The following is a 16,963-nucleotide window of genomic DNA, read 5'->3' as shown; positions in this document are numbered from 1 at the left end:
CAATGACTGTTATTGCCCAAGACACCCTACGAAAACATGTCTCTGGGAAAAAGCTGTTAGGGTCATGGCGGACTTGAGGTCTTGGCCAACACCTTAAACAAAACGAGGGGCACACCCACTTTCCCATACAAGGACAAGCAAACAGGCATGTACAGACAATGATTGGATTTCTATGTATGCATGTATGAAAGTATGTATATGTACAAGTGTGTGTGTGTAGCTTTGGAGGGACTGATGGTATACCAAAGTCATGCCGTATACAATGCACAGAACACACACAGCTTTCAGAAACAACAGGGAATGCAAACAAAATTCCAGATGCAGTCTGTATAGTTTGTTGTATAAATATAAAGTAAACAAAGTACACAGTACATAGCATCCTCCCTCCATCGTCATTCCTGCCGCCTGTGCTTCAGATTCCACATTTGACTATTACTGTACATTAATCTGTGATGATCAGCCCACTTGAGGAGTTATTTCGTAATTTACATTGTTGTTCACTCATTATATCTCGATCACGCTCCACTAACTGAAGCTTGATTAGTTCTTTTCTACATTTACCAGATCAACTTCTGAATGAACTTGTTGCATTCAGGACAAACAGAAAATTAATCCTTAAGTGAACCTTCCTTTCTTTTCATCCTTTTTTCAAACTAAGCAAACAGGGAGGGGCAACTGGGTGGATAAGATAATACCCTGAGCCCAGCAGGACTCTCTTAGCAGTCAATAACATAACACAACATAACATAAATGCTAGATATACAATTTCTACAATTCAACAATGACTATGTTTTCATGGACAACAATATTCTGATAATAAACCAATAAAGACAAAGTCTGAATAAGACAAGCATTTATTGATTACCTTAACCTGAAAAGGTCATATTTAGAAAAAGCAAGAATCAAATTAAGACATGTGGAGTTTTTGGATCTTAGTCACATTAAGTATACATCTTAATTTGAGTTTTCGCATAATCCGACTATACTCTGTAACATGTTCATGGGAATCTGAATGGACGATTCTATTTGCAACTCATGTAAATAATTGAAATGATCTCTTATTCAGAATAAGGTTAATAGTCGGATTATTGCTCTCCTTTTGAACAAAGTCAATGTGATGGCCAAAGATTTCTGTCACCTTTTCCAGTATTTACAGTGGCACAGTGCTAGGTTAATGTTAGCATGCTAGCATGCTGAGGGTTGATCTTGTGCAGACTTTGAATGTCTATGCTGAATTTAAAAGGCAGTCCATCCAATAGCTGTTGAGGTATTTCATAAAATTATGGAGCAGCACACTAACAAACCAGTTTATAGACTGCTGCACATGTGGCTAAAACTTTGCTGCAAGGTCAAACCAGTGCTCCTTTGCTCCCACACTCTAAAGTCTAAATCCTACTGCGTCATTTCCTATTGTATATTTGCTGAAAAACTTTGGCAGATGGAGAGTGGACTTTCAGTAAATGGAAGCTCATAAAAATCTCTTTTTACTCCACAGTGTACTAGGGGAGGTAATATTTCCAATAAAGCACCGATTTGCCAAGAAACCGGACATTAAAAAACGTCAATGGGGCCTTTACCACATGGAAAACTCTACTCTTGGCATGTGGACTTGAACCATAGACGGTACATGAGAACTAAACATCTGTCACATCAACAGTGAGACACCATAAAGCAGGATTACGTGGGATTATGAAAGGACAGTTCTTTTCTGCGGCAAACAGAAGGTTGATACCGTTAATCCACGACATGACGTGTCATATTGTGTTTAATAATAGGCTTAGATAAAAAATATGTGACATGTGCACACTAGTTTCTCCATGATGGGATTGGAAACTTTAATTCATTTTAATAGTATTACACAGGGGAACACACCATCTTTTAGAAAAGCTATTCATAGAGAGAAGTAGCTTCTTATTGACAGAAATCAATGGAAATATAGATTTTTTTTTTAATGTATGCTGATAATTTTAAAGTTAAGTCATATAATTATTATGGTTGGATGATTTAGTCTGGGGAATGGGCAGGATATTTGACCCCCCACCCTTTCTAGAGCATCTATTCTAATCCAAAACCTTGCTGTTCTAGTGGGCTGTTTAGTGAAAGAGGCATCACATCCAAATATTGACTGTCCCCAGCTCCGTTTGTTTAATTCTGTCAATGTCTGCCAGCTCGGCGGCACACTCCACATGACAGAAAAGAGCGAAAAAACAAAAACATTCAGAGCAGACAAAAAAAAAAAGGAGAGCTCAGGAAGAGAGGTGTTAGAAAAGTAAGCTTGAGGGTGAAAGAAACAACGTGAAAGACAGACAGGGGAGAAAAGAGGAATGGCGAGACGGGCAGAAGAAGAGGTTAATGAGGCAATCAGGAGAAATAGAGAACTGAATGATTAAACGAGTGCAGGGAGGGAGAGAGAAAATTAGCGAGGAGGCGAGCGGGAGGAGCAGTTATCCTTTTACACTTCAATTAATATGAGAGTGGATGAGGCTGCTCTCTAAACAGGATTGGTGTTGGGAGCCGTCTCTGGCCGTGTTTCCACAGCAGCACCAAGTTGGTCAAAGGGCAGCGGCCAAATCAACACATGCTCAAGTACTTGACATAAAAAAATCTATTCACGAATCCCATCTGTTTCCAAAATAAAAGTTCTGAGGCTAAGTTAAAACAGAGATTTAATGAATAACATAGCTTTAATTTCAGTGGAAGTAGAAAACAGGCGACCGCAACCCAAGGCCAAACCGAAGTCGCTTAAGTGCATCAAGGCATTTTTCATTATTCATGAATTATACTGTGAGCGTGATTCTCAGCCACTTACATACCTCTCCATGTCGGGAAAGGTAATCAGCAGCATTTGCAGGAAATCCTGTTCCAAAAAGAAAGAAAGGAAAGACAGGGAGAGATGGAGGCATTGAGGGAGGTGTGGGAGAAAGGAAAAAAACAAAAAGAGAAAGGCATACCTGATGTTAAGTCAGGAGTACAAGGTCAAGCAGTGTTTATGTAACATCCATTATTTAGCAGGAAGACTCAACCTGCCACTGAGGAAACAGAAGCCAGGTGGAACTCATCACATATCACACACAGAAGGAACACACACACACACACACACACACACACACACACACACACACACACACACACACACACACACACACACACACACACACACACACACACACACACACACACACACACACACACACACACACACAGACCTCCAGGTGTGATCCCTCAGCCTCATGCAGAATAAACATATGAGCTGATGGATCGTCACCAATCTGAAAAGCTGCTGGAGCATTTTCAACGGTTGTGACACATGGGATCAAACTCACGTCAGCCTCCAATTAATATATGTGAATAACAATGTGCCTCAGAGACAGGTCGGAGTGAATCAAGAACAAATCTGAGCTCAGATTTTATTAACAGCCACTGAAGTAGCAGCGAGTCAACACTGAGATTCTGCATTGAAGATACTATATAAAACAATGGGAATCATTTTTTCGTGTGAGTTGATTGTTTTTTCTTTGCCAGTGTGTGAACAGATTGTAACAACTTGAAGAGTGTGATCATCCCTGATTCTTCCCAGGTGCCTATAACAGCCTGTGGACTAATTTCTGTGTAAAAGGCTCAGGAAGAATTGTCCTAGAAAATCCAAACGATGTGACGGTTAGTTTTAGTTTGTTGCCCCTCTTTTCCCTGACAGCCCCAACAGTGTGCAACACTAGTTAATGTTACACATGGAGGCTGCTAACAACCTGCACAACACCAATGGCCGTCAAACTGTCACAATACTCACATACCCAGACCTATCTTTACATAATATTTTAGCACTGTGCCAGCAAAGGAGTCAAAAACTTGTTTGTCAAACTATAATTACATGCAACGTTCATTACATCACCTGTGAGTGTGATCCTGGCTGTTCCCATTCATTTCCATGCATGTCGCAATTTGGAGTGCATGCACTGCCGCGAGCTCGAGCAACAGGAAGCTGCCTGCAGTTCACTTAACAGCCACCAGGGTCAATATTAAGAGTTTTCTACAGCCTCACCTGTGACAAAATGAGCTGCCCGTGGTATTTCTTCACAAACAATCTAAAGAAGTCCATGAATTGTTCGTCTCCCACTTCACTGGCCAAGAACCTGAGGAGGAAGTAGCCCTGAACAAAGGACGAGACGAAAAAAGAAAACAACATCCATCCATCATCCATCAAAGACAATACAGAGAAACTGTGCAGCAACATCTGTACCCATTACACGTCCTGCTCCAAACACACATAATAGAGTGGGACACCTATAAAGACATAACAGACTTTTAAACTCTTTTTTGTTTCCCTTTTTGATTCTCTCCCTTTTCTCCTTCCCCCTTTCTTTCCTTGCTGATTTTACCACAGAAGTCTCTCACCTTGAGGTAGTGCACTTGCATGAAAGTCTTGTCAGGGTTGAGGGCATGTTTCACTGTGGAGGAGCCAGACTCGCTGACCTGACCAGTGTTTTCCATGTTGGGCCTGCAGAAGGAAGAAACGGAGCAGATACACAAAGGATAAGATATAAAGAAAAGACAGGTAAGACGACAGGCATTCAGTACACAAAGGGAGATATTTAGCACACAAAGTAAACAGGAGGGTTTACAGAAAATGACCCAGGCAGGGTGAAAGAAAGAAAAGCAAAAACACAGTGGAATGAGAGAGAACCTGAGCACAGAGTTTTTATTTTATCCCCTTTTTAGAGACATTTTAGTTGCAGGAAACCACATTTTCTACACAGAGAGAATACACCGTCAGCAGCACTAAATCCAGCCACTCAGCCGAACCTTTCAATGGCGCACACATTGCCAAGTTGCCTTACATCGCCTGAGGCAGGCTGGAAATCAAGCTGCAGATTTATAATTGCATGCTATAGTGTTTATATGACCTCACAGCGCTGCGCTCCGACTTTACTGCCCATGACTCACTGAGCGAATATATAACGCTTCCACAGAAAAAGCAACTTGGGTCTGCGGGCGCAGAAAGAGCCGTGCTCCAGGTTTCGCTGTCACACAGACACAAATCATGCCTTCAACCTCCGTAGACACACAAACAAACACACATAAAACCAATGAAAGCCAAACAAACAGAGCGCTGACGTGGGAGCGCTGTGCAATGATAGTTTCAGTTAGCCGGTATTGATCACGCTGAGCAGATTAACTCGGTGTGCCAATAGGAAGGCCTTGAAGGATCACCCTCCTGCCAAGTCGATACGAGAGGCGCCTGGCCCACCAATCAATACACCCTTCATCACTGGCTAGCACTTTTTTCACTGGACCGCTTCATGATCAGACACGCACACGATCGGGGAGACCGCACATCCACATTCTTATTCACACAGATTCATATGTGTGATGTAAGAACTCAATGATTCATCTTTTCGAGTTAGGCTTCACAATTTGGTCAAATATTGGATCTATTTGAGTCGTTGGTCAGGCACAGTGAGCTGAGGAGCTAGATTAGGGCAGAGGACAAGGGGAGGAGGAGATGTGGGAGAAATCGAGGACAGGAGATAGACGGGAATGTTGTGTTGGCCCAGCGGACTGAGAGAGAGAGAGAGAGAGAGAGAGAGAGAGAGAGAGAGAGAGAGAGAGGAAGTCATCAGCATCCTGGAATTTCTAAATTTGACTGGACACTCTTACAAGGACTTTCATCATGCATATGAGGGTGTGTTCCCGCTTGTGTGCGTGTGCGCATGTGTTGTGTGTGAGAGAAATCACAAAAATGACCTGGTTTGGGAAAAATCCATTTCGGAACATTTTAGTAATGAGCCTCTGTGTCTGTACATCAAAAGCTGCCAATATTCTCAGCGTGTCAGACAACATATGGATTAACAATAAAGCATTTGTAAAACACTTAGATGTTGGATTTACTTTATATCTCATCATGGCAATTACATTTCCCCCCTTTTTTAATATCATATATTTTTTCACTTGCTCTCTGTCCAGTCTCCTGGCCGTAGGGCCCACGTCTGTCTGTTGCTGCTGATAAGATGAAATAGATTCTTTCTACAACAGCAGGACGTGCCGTATCGCTGGGAAATATTATGTGTTCCTGTCAGACAGAGAAATACAGAGGAAAAAAAGAGAGGGATTGGGGCAAGAAACAAAAACAGTGACAGAACATGTATTTCCAGAAGAAGAAAAAAAAAAGTGTTTGTGCGTCAGAGACACCAGTGGAGAGCAGCAGGGAGAGAGGGAAAATGTTGATCCATCACTGCCGTGTTAGACAAAGGAACTCCACCCTTCCCACTGTCCAGCCCAGGGATGTATGGATGTGTAAATCCCTGTCTTTTGCTGTCTCTCTTTGTCAGAGATGATTTAGTACAGCTTTAAGCGGGATCGCTGCTCACTGCCTTGGAGAATCGCACAATAGCTCAATGTATTTCAGAATAAATGGTGCTCTTATCTGACTCGTGGGCCATGTGGGTGAGAGGGAGGGTGTTTGTCTGTCTGTGTGTGTGTGTGTGTGTGTGTCTCTGGTGTGTGAGTAGCCATGCATACACCTGGGTGTGTCAGAGATTGAGAGAGAGAGAGAGAGAGAGAGAAAAAAAAAAAGCAGGAGGAAATCAGGAGCTATTACTGACAGATCTTAATGTCAAACGCACACGCACGCCCACACACACGAAACACACACACACGCACAAACACACACAGGCAAAGGTTTATAGCTCCGCAAGCCATATCCTGACAAATTACACTGGGTTGACTGTGGAAACCGGATAAGGCAGAGCAGCACTCCCAGCAGCCCAGTAAATCAGCAGGGAGAATGGCGTCTGGCCCAGGCTGCCCTAAATATAACTCATCTGAAATGGACTGATAAACACTGGCCACTGGGGCCCCTGCTGGATCACGGGGTGTCGATTGTGACCCACTGAACTTGGAAAACACAACGTTTGTGTGGTGAGGAGGTTGTGTGCATCTCTCTGTTCAACCTACGAGGTTTCTTTTCCTTTACATCCTTCTCCTCTCTAATTCTGTTTATACTATGCTTCCACTCAGGTGTAACGCTAAAAGCCAGGAGTTGTGGCTTTTTAGAATGTTAATATGACGGTTTTTCAAATATCAATATTGATCACAATTTGGCAAATAGGTAGAATATATCCAAAATAAGAGACTAAGACGGAAGAGAGAAGAACAGGGACTGAATGAATGCTGGACGTAGACAGCATCAGGTGTCTATGAACACCAGACTGGTCAAAGGATCAACTAGTGAGGGGTCAAAGGTCGGTGATTAGGTCAGTGTCAGCGGAATATCCAGGAAGTCGTTCACATCCGGAACTCAAGACCATCACTGAACTGAGACTGGGATTTCAATCTCCTGACAACTGAGCAATGTCCACCGTCACTGATAAAGCTCCACCCACTGACGAAAACTGTACGATACAGTCAAAGCCCCAAGATGAAGACAGTAAACCTGAGGGTTGAGTTAGGATACTGTTTCCATAGAAAAGGAGGATCTTCCATAATCATGTGCCTTGTATCAGAGAAAAACTCACATGTAAAACAAAAACATCAACAACTAAATTTAGCTTAGCTTTTAACTTAATTCAGAAAACATTTATTATGGGTCCTTGATTTCCTGCTTATTTCTCCATTATTTTCATGGGACGTTTCTTTCAAAGAACCAACTGTAATTTCATTTGACTTATAGGGAATGAAAAGGATTTTAAATGCCACTTTCATTTCTAATATGTTTCCATATAGCACAATCAGTCATGATGTATGCATATGAGCCTGTTTGTCTGTTTGTATGAGAGCATGTATTGTTTGCATTTTTCTCATGTTGGTTTTATGTTGTTGATTTAACCCCGTCAGGTGCAGAGAAACCTAATCCTGATAATCACCCGTGTGTCTGCCTCATGGGGGAACACCCTGATCCACGGCAGGACAGACACAGACAGCTCTCAAGTGCATGTTTAACCCTTTCACTTACACACTGTTTGCAATGTACAGATGGATTATTTGTCACAGACTTCCAACATGTTTAAGCCGGCCAAAAATCAGCAAACGGTCTAAAATACATACGAATATAAAATTGAAATTAAATATATGTAAAAAAATGTATATATATATATATATCCTAAAAAAGTGTTAGTGTTGTCACCATTAGAGGGTTAACTTCTGGCTGAGGTTTACACCTATAATTACCTGATGACACTGTGCTTCCACCCTGGATAAAACAAACAGGGTGTGGGTCCCACATTGTCAGGGTGAGATGAAAGGTTGTGTGCATTAGGCGCCGTTCTCATTAGCAGAGGTTTTCTAAGACATGACAGTACAGTACACCTGGATCTACTCTGCTACCACACCTGCCACACCTGTACCCCTGGAATGCATAAACCTCGCGCTCACGTGTGTCTGCACGTGCAGACACTTAACAAAACACTGGGCTCTGTAAGACATGCTATAACATAGGTAGGTAAACTGTGTGAAATCTATTACAGGACTTAGTTTAAGAGAAATGCAACTCATTTCACAGTTATCTCTCTTCCCTCAAACTCTCTTGCACTATGCTAATGTGTTCTGCGGTTTAGTGTTGGCTTATTCAAAGTGCTATTAGTCATTCAACTTGGTGGATTAGCATTTTGTATAACAATGTACAAGGTGCAGCACTGCTGACTGAAACAATTATGAGCAACTGCCTTGAACCATCCATCCATCCATCCATCCATACCACATTTCCTCTGTGGTAGTGTCACAGGGGAAATGGAGTCGTGGTACACACTGGACAGGTTGCCAGCTCATCACAGGGCCAACATACAGAGACAAAAAAAAAATGACTCTCACATTCACAAGTACAAGAGTCTCTAATTAACCTAAACCCAGTCTGCATGTCTTTGGACTGTGAGAGGAAGCTCGAGTACCTGCAGAAAACCCACACAAACCCTGGGAGAACACAAAACTCCACACAGAAAGACCAGAGCTTAACCGAAAGTTGACGATGCCAAAAACTGCACCATCATGCCCCCTGCTTTGAATCAATAAATATAAAGTTACACACAATATTTTTTGTTGTTTAAAAATTATGATCTGTGAAAATAGCATTTGAGGCCAATGAGATGTGCAAATAACACAAGAAGTTCTTGTTTTAAAGAAGAATGTGTAAAAAAGAATATGTTAGGGACAGATACCAGAGTGTTTTAATAGTCAAACTTACTCAAGATGTTGCCTCTGGGGTAGTTTAACAATCCTCTACGGATATTTCAAACTTAAAGTAAGGGAGATGGTCTGGGGTCAAGTTCATGTCAGTGTTTAGTAGTGCGTCCTGTTTGGACAACGCTCAGCTAAAGGGGGCCCTTTCCTCTGCCATTTTCCTCTGGCTGAATCAATGAGAGACACACACCTGAGGATCTGAAGTTCCTCCTGAGAGTTCTGCAGCTCATCGGAGAGTCGTCTCCACCTCAGCAGGGCCTTCAGGTCAGACTGCTCTGCTGTCTCATGTAAGGAGAGCTGGAGGGACAGATATGCTCCATTAAAGGGATGTCGAGGAAAGGATTAATGTAGAATAAATATGGTTGATTTCATCAGCAGAAACAGAATGAATCAGATTAAATTAAAAGTCAAATGCGCACTAATATGATGACAAAAGCACTAACCAGATGTTCTGTCACTGTGTCTTATTGATTTTGGCAGCTCTACCCGAGTCTGATTCTTCAGAGCCAAGCTCATATCATAAAGGTGACATGATTCAACAGCCCAGACACAAGAAAAACATTTGCGTAACTTTACGCGGTGTGGGAAAGCAAGTAGGAGGATTAGATCTGTGGTGTACGTCAACTCCTGGATTAGAGCTGAAGTTAGTGTTAGCAAAGGAAAAAGCGAAGGATTGGTACAGATGCTGCACCCTCTTCTTTTGTGCTGTTGTTTATCTCTTTTTTCAGGTATCCTTAATTACTAAGCCTTCAGACTCATCCTGCCTCAGGCATTAGGATATCTTGAGTAAAGTTAAATACACAGGCTCCAAACTGCTTAACCCTAACCCAAACTGGACTTTTTTATATTTTGATCTACGATACGATCTTTAAAAGTTCACTTTTCTGAGGAGTAGGTGGCAGAAGTTGCTTTTCCTCGACTCTTATGTTTGCCTCAGCTTAGTCCTCTTTCATTTTAAGTAGCTTAGAAGGTTTTGGAAGGAAAGCTTATTTTGTGGTTGGCTCCGGAACTTCTTTACCCTTTCATTTCTTTTTGGCCAATAACTTCTCTGACCTTTCAGACTTAGTTTTTGTATCTTGATTGTCCCTTTTCTGCAGTGGGACTTGGACTGGTGTTTTTATAAAGTGTTTCCTCCTGTGCTGGATGTTTGCTTTTACTACAATAATGTCATGTCCAACTCGACTTGACATGCAGTCCACCCGCAACAGTAACATTTGGAAGTCTTGGCTCAAAAGATGTGGAAATGGAAGGTTGGAACGTCAACCTGCGTTTCCCCTCGCTGTTGTTGTATGAAGGTGCTGGATCACATTATACAGCAGCACGTCTATATAACGACAGGGGAAAAAGTGAACATGCATATACAAATATCTTAATGTTTCCTGGGGTTGTTTTTCATTGACTGGATTTCTTATGAGAAAACGTTGCTTTCTCATTTAACTGGGCTGTCAAACTAAAGTAGCCTAAAAAAGCTGTATATGGCAGCAGTTGTACTGTACCTGTTGTGCTTGGGCCCAGATAATGTCCTCGAGGTAAGTGGCAAAGCCCTCGCTGATCCATTCCTCAGTCCAGTCTCTTGCTCCAATCACCAGGCCGAACCAGGAGTGGGCAATCTCATGGCACAGCCTGGACCCACACAGAGACAGGCAGCTCTCTCCAGAACCAGGACTCCCATCAGACAACACACTCTGGGAGAGGAAAATGATATGGGGGCTGCATGAAGAAGACACAGAAAAGGGATAAAGAAGAAGGATTAAGTCAGATATAATTTATATAAGGAATGGGATGATTTGAGAATGAAGATTAGATGACGGCAGAATAAAAGTGTTTTTACGAATCAATGAGATTTAGGCAGTAAGAGACAGACAAGTAAAAACAGAGCACAAAACAAGAGGGAAGTATTGGTTACGAGGAAATAAACACAAAAGCGAGATGAAGACATGCCCTACAGACAGATCAAAGAATTAGCAAGGAAATATTCCACACCTAGGATTAAAGAACATTACGCCTGAACATGCCAAGTAAGACGAGCCGACACGCGAGTGCAGCAACGATGCCTGTCTCCATCTTCTACATTACGTTTATGTACGGGCAGCTCAGTCATCAAGCCAAACCAAACTGCTGTTAAAATATAAAAACACAAGTTCCGTGGAATTGTCCAACAATAAGAAAAATAAATTACATAATATTTGTAGTTTTGAGTGGTTTTATGCAACTGCTAATCTCGGCCGTTAATCATGGCAGGGTGACTGTGTAACTCCCACTCCTGGTCTTTCACTTTATGACTTCAGTGCTGTAAATTTTTGTTTTAACAAGGGTTTGGAAAATGTCATGATGTTCTACAAAGAAAGATTATTAAATACCGGAGAAAGGAACTAAAGGAACATTATAAGTAAGTGTCTAAAATTATTATACATTCCTGACTAATTTATTGGGCAAGTAAGTACATTTGCACAAGGAAATTAAATGTATGGGGTTGTATCATACACTTTTAGATTATGTGCATATGAAGTGTATATAAATGTGGTAACAGCTGTTTGCCTCTAGGCTCGCTTGTCTAAACAGATATTATAAAGTACACCATTTAAAAACACAAAAAGCCTTAAAGTGCTTTCAGTGATACCAAAGATAAGATGCTATATCTGTACAGAGAGTTGGAAACAACAATTCAAAAGTCTCATTAAGCCTTTAAGCTAATAAGAACACTTGACAAGCTCTGATTCAACCACAATTGGACAGGAAATGCTTTGCGAATGTGCGCTGGCAAATACTATTTATCTGAATAATAGCTTCTATTAATGTCTATTTTTAAAATGTGATATTGAAAAAGTCTAAAGTAGAACTTTGGGTCTTTTCCTTCAACTTCGCCTTTTTTCTTAATTGAGGTCGTAAAATTTAAGTTTAGAATTTTTTTTTAACTCTACAACATCTGCCAGCAGAGAATACCTAGCACTAGATGAAAAGTTAAGAGAATCACATGTATGATGCATCATCTGGGAACCATGACTGGCCGCAGAAGTGGCAATACACAAAATACTTGTTGAGATACTTCAGTCCGGACTGTGTAAGGAACAGACAAACACTGCTATCTGCTAAACCATCTTGTAGTTTCAAAAATGTCCACGTCATTACTGAACACATGGACACGTGGACACAGCACATGTGACTTTTCACCATGAGACAGCACTGTGGTAAAACCCAGGGCCAAATGGGAGCGCTCTGTCAAAGCCAAGGTCACGGCTGAAGACTTTTCTGGAGCATTCTTTACTTTGCTCTTATGTAACAGGCTCTCGGTGCCCTGGGTGGCTTAGGGCCAACTCTGTGTAAGAGGCAAGCTGTTCTTCAACAGGAGAATGGGAGAGGGGTCACAGAGGTGCAAATGAATGGTCTCTCTCTCTCTCTCTCTCTCTCTCTCTCTCTCTCTCTCTCTCTCTCTCTCTCTCTCTCTCTCTCTCTCTCTCTCTCTCTCTCTCTCTCTCTCTCTCTCTCTGCCCATACAACAACACCGGACTGTCTTGAGATCCTGTCACACTCTCTCGAGATCTTAAGTGTCTCAACCACCATTGTCCTTACATTGGAGGGAGGATTTATGGTGAACAGCAGGTCCCTACCGAAAAGGCCCCCCCCCCCAAGCAGTCATACCAACCTTTGACTGCGCCCAATACAGTCAGGTCCATAAATCTGAGGCCACTTAGCTTGTCTCTGACTTTTAAAAGTCTTTATCCCTGTGGTCTCCATGTATGTTACAGTAAGAATCATGCAGTGATAAACTACCAAATACAGTGATTCCCCCCAAATAAATACTATGGTCCTTATTTAAACTGCTGACACATAGCAAGTAGAATTACTTCACCTGTTGGATTGACAGTTTACTCCCACAGCTACCATCAGCCCACACATCGGGGCCATTCACGAATTATAGGGAGCTGTAAAATGAGCTGCTCTCATTGAGCCCAGATTAGCATCTTAAAATACCAGATGACATGTAGAGTTATTCTCTGGCCGTGCTATAACCTAATTATGGTGACAAACTAAGTCAATTATAAAGGAAAACAGTGAGTATAGACATAGGTAAGGCCGGGTCTGCCAGACAGTCTATTTTGGAGGAAAAGAAAATTGGATATCTGAGCAACACAACTACTCTTTATTTCCCTGAGGATTGTTCAATCAGATAGGAGGCAGAGCATCGCCCTCTGTTACTCAGGAACATGTCAACATCATACAGTCTGGTCTTATGGGCATCATTTCCGTGACAGCGTTTCAAATTTAATCCCGTGTTTTTCCTGATTACACAAACAAAAGGCTCTCACTGGAGCAGAAGATGCTAACATTAGCCTTATGAGTTTTTTCTGTAGCCTAATCTTATTCCCCCCACAATTGGATAAGCTCGCCTTTGTTGTCAGTTCCAGCAGTGCGTTTGTGTGTGACTGTGTGTGTGAGAGTGTGTGTGGTTGAAACACAAAGACAGCCTTTCAGAGACGGCACTTGCACATGCTCCTCTGAGGGAGGCGGAATCCGTCACTACAGTGACAAATAGTGTCATCCCACCATGGTGGGGATGAATAACAACAGCATCTTTCACATTCACTGATACACTGACTGACATTAGTTGACATCAGGGACTTGTCAGGGATACAGGCATGGGAAGTGTTCCACACACATTCATGCATATGTAGCACCTGCACATGAGTATACAGTACACCTTCATCTCCACTGTAGATGTGAATGTAAGGTCTACGGAGAGGAGGACTGTTTGTATCTGTATTTGAAATTTAAATAAAAGTTGATAAGGAAATACAGTCTTCATTGCACAATAAAGTTTTTCAGAATTCTGTATTTTGGAAATTAGCAAAGTTGACTCATAAAGAAAGCATTCATTTGAGTTGTTGATTACACCAACAAGTAGAAGGACGTTCAGAGAGCACATACCTCCGCCAAGGCTAATGCCCTATATCTCGCCATGTTAAAGAAAAAGCGAAAAAAAGATGAGAAGTGTCCTTGGGCAAGATAATAAACCTCAAATTGCCCCAGACGGCTGTGCCAACAGTGTGTGAGTGATTTTTGGTAGAGAAAGTGCTGCACATAGAAGCACTGTATGAATGAATTGTGTGTGACTGGGTGAATGGCAAAAACTGCACTGTAAGCATTTTGAGTGGTCATCAAGAAAGGAAAAGAAATACAGACCGTTCATCATAGAGGTGAAAAATACATTTGGACGGAACCCATTCATTTTGGTTTCTTATCATTTTCTGATGTTGCACATTATGTGTAATGCTGGGATGTTTGATTTAAACTTGGCCACAACCCTCAAGCCATGGTAATTGATTCATAATGGTTGGCCCTGTGTCATGTTTGTTTTAGATTTCTGTTTGATCTTTAATTGACTGCCTCAGTGGCTGTGCAACAAATTGCACTTCGGATGTAATAAAGATGAACTCTGCTCTCTACTCTTCTCCACACAGACATATTCTTTTATGAATTATATTAAAGAAATGGAATTCAAATTTCTCAAAATTAATTGGATTCCAATTGGATGAATTTTAGTCTCTTGGTTCTTGATTACCTTCATGTTGTGCCTGGAGGCCTCAAGAAAACTATGCATAAACACTTGGACAGACTTCAGGGCAAACACTACATTTTTACATCAGAAGGCTTACAAAGAGTCCTTTGACTTCACATCCAGAAGGCGATAAACAAAACAAATCACGATGAGAGACTGTCTGCATTTAGAATAACAAACAAAAGACCTTCGGTGACCTTTCTGGTGGGAACACCCCACTGGGTCGGAATCGCACGAAAATGAAAAACTGATTAAAGCCCTCCTGTGCTTTCTCACGCGACAACCTCCCGACACGGACTCACCCGGGGTGACTTGGCCTTGAGTTTCAGAGGTGTGAGCCAGGGCAAATCTTCAATTTGGTGGGACACAGATTGCAATAGTGATTAGCTCCTCCATCTCTCCATCCATTATTCATCCCTCCATCCCTCCATCCATTGTTCATGGCTGTAGGCCATTTTTTCCCCAGTGGGACACTTCCATGCATAATGCAGCAGGAGCCCTATCATAGTCCTGTAATTGACATCCCCAGCCCAGCTCAGCTCATAGCCGAGACACCAGTAAAACAGCCCCACGAGACAGAGGGATGAGGAAAAAGATGATGGGAGCTGAGTGAGTGTGTACTGTAAGCGTAAATGAGAGAGTGAGAGCGAGAAGCTAATTAAAGCTGGAGATAAAATTCAACAACACAGAGAGACAGATTGGAGAAAATATAAGAACAGAGAGAAAAGGGAACTTTAATCAGTAAATGAAAGATTATGTGACAGCTATGTATGGAAGGAGAGAGAGAGAAAGACACAAGAGAAGAGAAAGACAGACAACATCCTCTTGTCTGTCATTGTGTGTGATGAGTTTTGCTCTTTCCCCGAGTGCAGTGTCAATTCCCTGGTGCGTGAAAGGTTGAACTGCTGAACCATTATGACACAAGATGCGGTTACAGCAGCATTTTTACACGTTTTACACATTACTGCATACCAGCGCAGAGACATGTGGACTTATACTTTTAAGACACAATGACAGACAGGTAGGGAGATGGACAAAAGCCACGTGAAAAACACGCAAAGAACAATTCTTCTCTTCTTTTCTATTCAAGTAAAGGGTGGAGGGCCAGCCTTTCTGATGTCAGCTTACGGGAAGAAGCTTTGTCTCCCTTCCCTCCCTCTCGAACAGAGTCTGTGGGCTATTTTAGACACAGGAGCCTATTTGACCAAACTCCTACCACCCTTCGTTCTTTTTTAACAAGTCTGACTTCAAATGTCTGGCATTCCAGGCTGGCTGCAGATCAGCGCCCTGCTCCCAGACGGGGGCCCCACAGGGCCAGGCCAAATGCCACTCCATGTAGGGCCTGATCACATGAGCGAGGGCCAGGCCGGGGCCCCCAGAGAGCCGCCCCACCCACATACACGGGATCGCATCAGAGCCCGAAAATAAATAGCAGAAACGATATCAGAGGTCATCAGGAACAGGGAGGGAACTGTGCTGCTCCGGTCAGGAGAGAATGAGGCTTTGTAGTGCCGACACATGAGAGTGATGTGATGTCTTTCAAAGTTAGACTGCTGTTTTCTAGTTGCTGTTGAATTCTTACACCTAAAAAACATTCATGCTTTTATATGTGTCTAGCGCATGGGATCCATGTGGGTCATAACCTGATGAGATCAAAAATTCTCATCTGCATACACAATGATACACATGAAAACGCATGTATAAAGGTGCAGTAATAACATAAACCAGCAGAAAGACACACACACACACACACACACAGTATCAGCTGGGAAGTGATAACAGATGTCTTATCCATCCTCTCCTGACAGTACAACAATCCACAGAGCAGTTTATTCCTTGTTTAGTACCGAGTCCAAAAAGTGATGTCATGCCAGAGGAATGTTCTTGAGAGAGAGAGAGAGAGAGAGAGAGAGAGAGAGAGAGAGAGAGAGAGAGAGAGAGAGAGAGAGAGGTGTGTGTGTGTGTGTGTGTGTGTGTGTGTGTGATGCTGGAGCAAAGACTTGAACAGCATGGACACTTATTTGTCTGTAATAGTGAGCTCTCTTTCTGCGGTTGAATGCTGGTATGCTGCTGATATACTGAAGAAAAACAGCAAGAAATCTCTCTAAATGACACCACGGGAAAAACATCCACACCTGAACGACTAACGGATGGCAACACACACATGCAGGTAGGTACACATGTCAAGACAAAATATCACAATGTCTCAGTTTGTCTAAGTTTCACAGTGCTATACTG

At 42.2% G+C, this 16,963-nt stretch overlaps 1 protein-coding gene across 5 annotated transcripts in view; it reads right to left on the bottom strand.

The window, feature by feature from the left end:
- LOC118115446 (aminopeptidase O (putative)) overlaps positions 1-16,963 on the bottom strand; it is a 70,720-nt gene that overhangs the window by 38,623 nt on the left and 15,134 nt on the right. For all 5 annotated transcript variants that reach the window (XR_004697565.2, XM_035166590.2, XM_035166592.2 and 2 more), the window contains exons 7-11: positions 10,665-10,878; positions 9,359-9,465; positions 4,393-4,495; positions 4,040-4,147; positions 2,814-2,857 (exon numbers count right to left, since the gene is read on the bottom strand). Coding sequence is in view for 4 of the 5 variants with exons in the window: in XM_035166590.2 (XP_035022481.2) it covers positions 2,814-2,857; positions 4,040-4,147; positions 4,393-4,495; positions 9,359-9,465; positions 10,665-10,878 (576 nt within the window). In the remaining variant the exon portion in view is untranslated. The remainder of the gene's footprint in view (positions 1-2,813; positions 2,858-4,039; positions 4,148-4,392; positions 4,496-9,358; positions 9,466-10,664; positions 10,879-16,963) is intronic.

Source organism: Hippoglossus stenolepis, chromosome 9 (assembly GCF_022539355.2).
Source record: "Hippoglossus stenolepis isolate QCI-W04-F060 chromosome 9, HSTE1.2, whole genome shotgun sequence".
Classification (NCBI taxonomy): Eukaryota; Metazoa; Chordata; class Actinopteri; order Pleuronectiformes; family Pleuronectidae; genus Hippoglossus; species Hippoglossus stenolepis.
This window is presented reverse-complemented; position numbering and strand designations above follow the sequence as displayed.